The following is a 9,145-nucleotide window of genomic DNA, read 5'->3' as shown; positions in this document are numbered from 1 at the left end:
CACAGTGGTTCGGCAATGATTCATTGCGGAAGTGCTTAATTTTGTTTTTTTTCAAAATATTTTTTTTGTAGTAAAAAAATTTTAAAAAAAAATTAACCATAAATTTGATACAACTTGTTAATATTACAAAAAAAATTATATCATTTTTTTATTTTTTAAACATAAATATTTTTTATTTTTCCTTTTATTATGGTAAAATAAGTAGACTAAAAATAAAAAAATAACAAATATATTTTTAATTTTAGAATATTTTGTTTATGATATGATGCCCGGCTAAAAAAGAAAAATATACAATTCCGTATTACAAATATTATAACGTTTCATAACCACATATGAAGTATTTTGAGTATATATTCTATAATTTTTCTTTGAAATATAAAATTTTGTACAATTTATTTTGAAACACATAAATATATTTTTAAATATAATTTATAGGCTGTGCCGGAAGTGAACTTGTTATGTTCACATTTATATTCTTAGAACATTATTTTATGAATTTTGTAGAAACATTTTTGCTTTACAATAAAATTATATTTTTTATTAAATAATACTCATTTCATTAATATTATTATTAGGTAATTTGAAAAATGAGACGATTTTTGATTCATAAAGTTATCATAAACTCATGGTGTCATGAGTTTATGAATCAAAAATCAATATGAATTAAAAATCATTTACGTACGTGTTTGTACGTGTTTCTTGAAATAATCTAAAGGTCTTAGATATTTATATTATAATTTTATTATTTGATGATACATATTTTATTAAATTTATACAATAATAAATTTTATTTTATTATTGTAATTTTGTTATTTTATAATTGAAATATAATAATTATTTAATAATAAATCAAATGTGACTTTCATAATGATTTATTGTTGAACGTGACGTGGATCAGCGGAAGATGAATCATTGCGGAAGGTGACGTGGCTTTGGTAATGAAAGTTCTACAATCACGTAAAACTAACGGTGGCCGTGAAACTTTTGCCTTTTTTTAATAATCTTTTTATCATTATTCTAGCATCCAAGTATTGTGAAAATTTCTTTAAAAAAAGTACTGTGAAAATGATGGGATTGACTTTTATTAATATTTTTTTGCATAATGTATTTCATTTCTAATATATTTCATATATTTAACGAAATTTTCAGTTAAATGGAATACTAAAAGTACTTTTCAAATCTATACAATATATATTTATAAGCATAAAAAAAATCAGTATCAGTAAATTTTAACCAAACAATATTATTTAGTCCATAGTTAAGCAAGTAGATATGTACATGGCACAAAGATAGTCATAGGTCCTGATTATTGGTTGAATTTGAAGGAATTCATAACGGTGGAGGGGAAGTAAGTGCACTTTTTTATGCAAAACAAAACCTGTCTTAAACTTTTGTTATAAACTACAGAAAATATTTGTTTGTAACACTAACAAAATATCTACATTCAATAAAACAAATTTTGACTCTGCACCACCATGCAAACCGGACAAAAATACCATGCAAACCGGACAAAAAATACCAATGCAAAATTATAATAGCAGTCACCGCTGGGATCAGAAAGTATACGAACAAGAGACATCATTTTTAAGATCTCAGGTAAACAGGTTTAGGTAACAAACATGTTGATACTCTAAAAGTAAGGAATACCTCACCAACTACATTAAAATCTCTACCAAGAAAAATAGATGATTTAAAACTTCACTCCTGCCCGTAATCAGAGGAAAGGATCTCTTCAGTAACCTCCAACTGTTCTTCCACTTCAACTTCTTTGGCTTCATACTCTTCTTCTTCATCACTGGCTTCCCCGTCTCTCAGCTTCTGCCTCTCCATCTTCTCTTCATCATGCCATTTCTTCCACTGGCTGACCCACATCTCCCACTCTTCCTTCAACTTTTTCCGCTTCTCACGATCCTGTTCACTCAACAGCAAGGAGACATCCTGATCTTCAGCTTCGTATTTCTTGCTGTACTTCTTCAAGTTCTTAGCAATCTCTTCTTCTTTCTCAGGGCTCAAGAAAGATGCTGGCCTTGGACGCCACAAGAACTGCAAGACCAAAAGAAAATTACAGCCCTCATAGGAGGTAAAAAGAGAAAATGAAGTTGATATAGTTCCGAATGCCATGCAACACAAATACGGTGATTACATCTCTTGGAAGTTCATTTTTGTTATCAAACATCTCATTTGAACAAAATGGAAAAACACCATCACCAGTCTAAATTACCTGAAAGAAATGATCTTTCATTATTCTATACAGCAGCTTTCCATGGAAAGACCAAATATTGAAACCATTTTCCATTTCATGAACTGAAGTAACGGCGGTAGCAACATACCTGCATGAATAAAACAGAGGAAAACAATTACATCACCAAAGCCCGGGATAACTAAGAGTCTAAGACGATGATGCAAACTGCATATACATGTAGTTTCTCTTATTAAGGTGTTCCTTGACAACATAAATCAATAATATTTGACAGTAAATATTCCTAAAATTAATGTAATGAGAAAAATACCTCCCAAGGGTTTACAAAAGAATCATAAACTGATAATCTAAAAAACAATATAGATACTATATACAATTCTGTTCATACAGATTCATTTCCAGTTAGCAAAATTACCTTCCAGTTGGATCCCACTCTATATCTGTTGCCATGAAATGCTCAGCTGTAGCCATGGTTTCAAGGTCGTCCACATTGTAGAATTCCAACTGCCCATTAAAACCCTTCAATCCAGCCAAAATAATGAAACGTCCTCCTGGCGACCAGAAAAGTGCATTTGCCTGCTTACCCTTCAGAGTTGTTAGCTTCGAGACTCGACCTGTATTTGTCCCGCTCTTCATGGAGTAAAAACTTATGTCAGGTCTAGGATTATCGCCATGAATAACAGCAAACCTGTGTCCCTTTGGCTCCCAAGCAAATGCAATAATCTTGTCATTCTTGTTCTCAAGTTCCAAAACCTCAATTGGTATGTCCCTCTCTTTGATTCTGAAGAGCTCAAATCCGGTGTAAGTGCTCTTCTTCGTTTTAGTATATCGATCGACCTTGACAGCCAAATAATCCCCATTACTTTGCCAGTACATTTTGCAGTCACTAACACTAAAAAGATTTTTCTGCCTCAACTCTTCTTTGCCTGGAATTTGGAAAAGACTAACCTACACAGATATATTACTTTATAAGAATTAGAAAAACAATCGACATAAGTAACTAGTATCTAGATCATAGATAATTAAGAAATACTAACTCTTGCAGGTTGGTTCCCACCACCAAGTTCAGGAACAAATAGAGCAAATATGGGATCTATAGGTGACCAACTAAAGTCCATTACATTTTCCACCTTAATTGATTTTTTATCTATGAGAGTAAATGTCTCAGTTTCATAGACAGAAATGACATTTTTTCCCATTCTAGCGAAGTACTTGTCATCCTTCCCTCCACCCCATCTGCAAATGATAAATCAGTTATGCGCCAAACAGAAATATATTATGGCAAAGTCAGTAACAGCAGAACCATCACCTAAAAACAGGCCATGAGACCCCAGCAAAACCCCCACTTCCTCCGATTGCAAAATCATCAGCACTACCTTTAAAATCTCTCATTATCTTCCCAGTTCTCACGTCAAAAATATTTAGCAAAACCTTCTGAAAAAATTGTTTAAACATGATATTAGGTCTGTCATATATATATACAAAACATGCATAAAAAATGGTCAAATATACTGAAAGTTTCTTACATGAGTATCACGGGGATTGCTTGGTTCATGACTGCTATATGTTACCAAATATTTCTCCCCGGGAGAGAAATCAATCAATTTTACCTGCCATAAAGAAGAAGTCCAATCAGTACAAATTTTAAATGGTCCAAAGGAAATGAACTCTGAAAATGAACAAAAAAGTAACCTGTGGATGAGCATAACGCATCAGACGATTAAATGTAGAAGCACCACCCCAAACAGCAGCACCCTGTCTATGAACGGTGGCCAGGTATGTCCCTAGTGGGGACCACTGCACATAACTTTCTGTCCAAAACTGCATTAGTGGATAAGAAATAACATCAAATACATGCAATATTATTCTACAAGTGCAACCGACTGACACATCATTATGTTTGACTCAGTAACAACAATGATTCTTACCAGATAAAAAAACGAATGCAACTTCAAATACTTCACAATGTCAAATAAATTAATTTCAACAGACAATCAAGGAAAAAAATGCCTACATTTCGCTTATAAACCGGATCAGCTTTTAACTGTCTTGCATCATTCCATAAAACCTCAGTGTCAGAGCCTGCTCGGATAACAAACTGGTCTCTAGCTTTTTCATCAGTTAGCCAATGCTGCAAATTTTCCTGCATATCCACATACAAAATGCAATAACTAAAATTGAACTTACAGATGGTGGCTATGATAACTTTAAAAAGTGTTACATGTAAATATCAGTGCAAACTATTTTTCAACGAATTTAGTAACATATGACGTGGGAGTCTGCGCATATCAATTTTAGAAACAAAATTACTTAAAAACGAACACTAAAGCAGCAATCCAAATGATCTTAACAATTCTGCCCAAAAGAATAAGAATTTACGGCATTAACCAAGTAAGCAAAATAGTTAAGGAAAATATAGTATCTGATAAAAATCCACCCATCAAATCAATCACCAGCAAAAAAGATTACATGGAATTCAGTAAATTCTATTACAAAGTACAGCTAAACAAGTGGTTATATAAGTGGGTACCCCTGGGATATAAGGCTTGGTTTCTGGAGGGGCCCATTCATCAGGAACTTTGATGAACTTGTCAACCTCATCGAACATGTTAACTGCGAATATGTGGGCTCTGTCTAACTTGTATCCATTGGTCTTGTCCTTTGCAAGTTGAGCTTCCTTGGGAAAGAAAAGAAAAGTAAATGAAGCGCAAATAGATAGCAAGTGATTTGAGGAAGCAAACAGATGAATACCTGCGGAGTATTAAAGTGAATGAAGCAATAACCAAGTGTTTTGTGTGTAGCAGGATCAACAGGCATCCAGAGTCCATCGTCTTTAATCACTCCAATTTGACTATAAATCTTCCTCACCACACCTTCTAATTTCTCAAACTTCTCTTTCGGAACAACGGGTAAATTATCCACAACGATAATGTTGCCAAATCCGCCCTCAAATTCCAATGAATCCTCTTCATTGAGATCTTCGTCATCACTTTCAAGTCATACAAATTTAAAAAAAAAAAAAAAAATCAGTTGTAATTGAAAACCAAAAAGGGGGTGAAAGAATGTACCTCTTGATTCCAAAATCTTGAGCATGTGGAAGAGTAATTGAATCCCAATTGACATCATTCAAATTGATTCCCAGTCGTGAAGCTGTGGCTATTATGTCCTCCATGGACACTGTATCTATCGCCATCCCACCAGTTTTATGCGACTTGTATGTATATAGAGATACAGCACAATTTTATTCGCAGAGGAAGGATACAAGAATACAAGTGTGTGTTTTCTAGGGTTTTGGAGTAGGGTATTGGGCCTGACTTGTGTATGTGGGCTTTTTCTGGGCGTGCAAAATGCACTTTCAAATTCCTGTTTGTTTGCCGTTCCTTGTCATTTGTATTATTAACTTCAATATTTTTTTTTTGGATTAAAATATAAAATGTGTATTTTAAATTTCCAAGTTCGTGCAATTTGTGTACATGTACTTTGGAAATAATAAAATGCGTACCTCAATTTAAAAAACACGTGTATTTTTGTACAACAGTTAACTTCATCTAATACCGCTAGTTCAGGTTATTTTTAAAATACAAAATATGTACTTAAATATTCGAAACTAGTTTACTAAGTCGCGTTTCGCCGCAACTTTCTGAAATAATGTTTTGATTTCTTTTTTTTTATTTCTTATCTAATCTTTGTCAATATGAAATTATGAATCATAAATAACTATAATTAATCAAAAAGTTTTAAAAATTATTTTCTCGTTAAACATAATTACTCAAATGAATCGCTCTCTCATTATTCACAAATATAATATCATAAAATTATATTATTTATTAGTCAATAATCAATGTAATATTTTTGTCTATTTAATAATATAAATATTTGAGAAAATTACAAAAATATATATGAGAGTCGCCACCTCACCGCCCTAGTCTTCTCCTTTACTATAATATATGATATACGATTTTAAAAAATATTGAGAAAATATATTTATAAATACTTGTATTTGTAATATTTAATAGGTTAAAAGTAAAATTAAAATTTGAGAAAAATATAATATAATAAGTTGATATTAAGAAAAAAAGGAGAAATGGGATCAAAAACGAAATTTAGAAAAATATGAATATGATAAGTTGATTTAAAAAGAAAGTAAAAGTTTAAGGAAAATATTATGATAACAAAGTTAATTTCAAAAATCTTAATTAATGGAAGATGTTGTATAAACTTTGTTGGATTTTTATCGCAGCGGGGGCATGGTAAAACACTTTTACACATATAAAATTCAAATAAAAGCATATAAATCGTGGTAAAAACGTAGGGATCGATTACTAACCTTTAATATGCGATCCAAGAATAATGATCGGAGATCCTTAGCAGCTGCTCCTCAAACGTGAAGCACTCCACCGGTATCCACCAAGAAAACGACGTTAAGGAGGAGGAGGAGGTGGAGAGAATTTGGTTTTCTAAAGTTTTTGGGTTTTTGGGTTTGAATAAAAATAGGGTCTATAATAGTATATTTATAGGCAAAATTTTCAGCTGAAATTTTCCCATAAATAATATTATTATTATCCCATATATTATTCTCATTAATAATTAAAACACCTTTTAATTATTAATTCTTTTTCTAAACACTTTAGAAATAATTCTCTTTCTTGATTTAATTTCCAAAAATTAAATCCTTTAATTAATAATATTAAGAACTTTTCTTAATTAATTTATAATCAATTAAATCTCATTTAATCAATTATTAAATTTACCAATTAATTATTTATTTCATAAATAAATAATTATCAGTCATTATTAATTAATTCCTCCACCATTAAATCATTCTCTTTTTATGGTGTGACCCTGTAGGTTCAATATTAAGCCGGTAGTAGAAATAAATAATAATAAAACTATTTTATCATTATTTATATAAATTCTCTAATTTATTAAATATGATTAATTAATTAATCACATTTATTCTACATCGTGAGGGATACTTCTCAGCATATCGCGACTATCCGGATAATATGAATTCACTGCTTAAAAGACCAAGAACCTATTCAGTGAATAGTTACCGTACAATAAACTCCTTCTTCCCTACAATGTCCCGATTAAATACAAGGCATGGATCTCATGTCATACCTATCTAATTCAATCACTTGCTTACCATTTACTATGCGTAGTTCTATGCAAATTAGAAACTCCTTTCTAATTTCATTCACTCTGGCCAGAGATTCCTGAACTAGCATAAGTGGATCAGCCTTGAACATTCGCTTCCTTCACTGGAAGGGGTAGATCCTATATTGATCATACACTATCTTCGTGTATAAATTCCTATACCCAGTAGAGCCCTAATAATTGTCCCTGGAGACTAAGAACTAAACCAAAGCATAGTTCAGTGTACACAAGATGACTATGATGACCTCAAGTCTAAGGATACTTGTACAACTATCACTATGTGAACAATTGCTGACACGTGAGTGAACTCCATCAGTTGTTCAGCTGTGCGAGTCATGTTCAGTGAATTTATTCTATAATAAGCACCTACATACTAGCTATAGTGTCACCACACAAATGTCTATGAGAACAGACATCCTTCATAATGAAGCAAGCATAGTATGTACCGATCTCTGCGGATTATTAATTACCAGTTAGTAATCCTACGACCAGGAACTATTTAAGTTTAGAGTTATCATCTTTTAGGTCTCACTATTATGATCTCATCATAATTTATAAAAAACTTTACTCTAAACTATGGTATATCTTATTTAAACACTTAAATAGATAGAGCCCGTAATAAAAACAAAACAAGTCTTTTATTAATATCAATGAAATCAAAACAGATTACACAAGAAGTTATTCCTAAATCCTAATTCATGATTGGACTTAGGACATATTCCTTTCAATCTCCCACTTGTACTAAAGCCAATCACTCTGGTATCTAATACCCATCTTGTCTTTATGACGATCAAAGTGACTTTCATAAAGTAGCTTTGTGAGTGGGTATGCTATGTTGTTATGTGTGTCAACTCTAATTCAATACAATATAAGAAATGTTACCGCGCTCCCACTAACCCTTTTGTAGACACATAATTCATCTACGTTTTTGATAAAATCAAACTCTTTGATTGTCTCATCAAAACGAATGTTCCATCTTTCGAGAAGCTTGCTTTAAACCACATATGGTTCGCAGTAGTTTATACACTAGGCTTTCATTTCCCTTGGAAAGAAAACCATCTGGCTATATACCAGATCTCATAGTCGTAGTAAGCAGCAATCGCAAGCAAAATCCGAACTGATTTTAACAGGGCTATAGGTAAAAAGTTTCATCAAAGTCAATCCATTGCCTTTGTTTGAATCCTTTTGCCAAAAGCCTGGCCTTAAAGGTCTCCACCTGGCCATCTGCTATAATCTATCTTTTGTATACCGTATACATAGATTCCATTCTGGATTTCATGGCACTATGTCATTTCTCTGAGTCAACACTACTCATAGCCTCATTATAGGTTACAGGGTCGTCATCATCAATGATCGACAACTCATTGTCATTCTCAATGACAAGGCCATATTACCTCTCAGGTTGGCGAAACACTCTCCCTGATCTATGAATGGGTTGTTCCACAAAAGGTTGTTCAGTCAGAACAGGTGTTTCCACTCGATCTGTAGTAGTTTGTGCTTCTTGAACTTCATTAAGTTCAATTTTGCTCCCACTGTTTCCTTCAAGGATAAACTCCTTTTCCAAGAAGGTAGCATGTCTGGAGACAAACACCCGATGATCGGTGCAAAAGTAATACCCTAAAGTCTCTTTAGGATATCCCACAAAACTATATTTTACGGATCGATATTCCAGCTTATATGGGTCAACTTACTTGACATAAGCTGGACATCCCCAAATCTTAACGTGTTTAAGACTCGGTTTCCTTTCTTTCCATATCTCATACGGAGTTTGAGGAATAGATTTGGAAG

The 9,145-nt window shown here is 32.5% G+C and overlaps 1 protein-coding gene across 1 annotated transcript; it reads right to left on the bottom strand.

The window, feature by feature from the left end:
• Positions 1 to 1,493: 1,493 nt before the first annotated feature.
• On the bottom strand, positions 1,494 to 5,479 carry LOC141662680 (eukaryotic translation initiation factor 3 subunit B-like). The gene is made up of 11 exons (XM_074469240.1): positions 5,269 to 5,479; positions 4,952 to 5,189; positions 4,731 to 4,877; positions 4,215 to 4,343; positions 3,893 to 4,021; positions 3,727 to 3,810; positions 3,510 to 3,634; positions 3,238 to 3,436; positions 2,616 to 3,148; positions 2,222 to 2,330; positions 1,494 to 2,043 (listed from the first exon to the last, which is right to left on the bottom strand). Exons 1-11 carry the CDS (start codon positions 5,391 to 5,393, stop codon positions 1,699 to 1,701), a joined length of 2,163 nt encoding a protein of 720 aa, XP_074325341.1. The 5' UTR covers positions 5,394 to 5,479; the 3' UTR covers positions 1,494 to 1,698.
• Between the last annotated feature and the right edge of the window lie 3,666 nt (positions 5,480 to 9,145).

Source organism: Apium graveolens, chromosome 1, assembly GCF_009905375.1.
Source record: "Apium graveolens cultivar Ventura chromosome 1, ASM990537v1, whole genome shotgun sequence".
In the NCBI taxonomy this organism is placed as follows: domain Eukaryota; kingdom Viridiplantae; phylum Streptophyta; class Magnoliopsida; order Apiales; family Apiaceae; genus Apium; species Apium graveolens.
Note: the sequence above shows the minus strand (reverse complement) of the source record. Positions and strands in the feature narration are given on the sequence as shown.

Excerpts from the sequence above, each read along its gene's own strand:
- LOC141662680 (XM_074469240.1), bottom strand. The coding sequence starts at position 5,393 with ATGGCGATAGATACAGTGTCCATGGAGGACATAATAGCCACAGCTTCA. Across the intron at positions 4,022-4,214 it reads ATCCGGTTTATAAGCGAAAT|TTTTGGACAGAAAGTTATGT; the intron begins GTAGGCATTTTT and ends CCACTAATGCAG. Across the intron at positions 2,331-2,615 it reads GAGTGGGATCCAACTGGAAG|GTATGTTGCTACCGCCGTTA; the intron begins GTAATTTTGCTA and ends TTATTCATGCAG.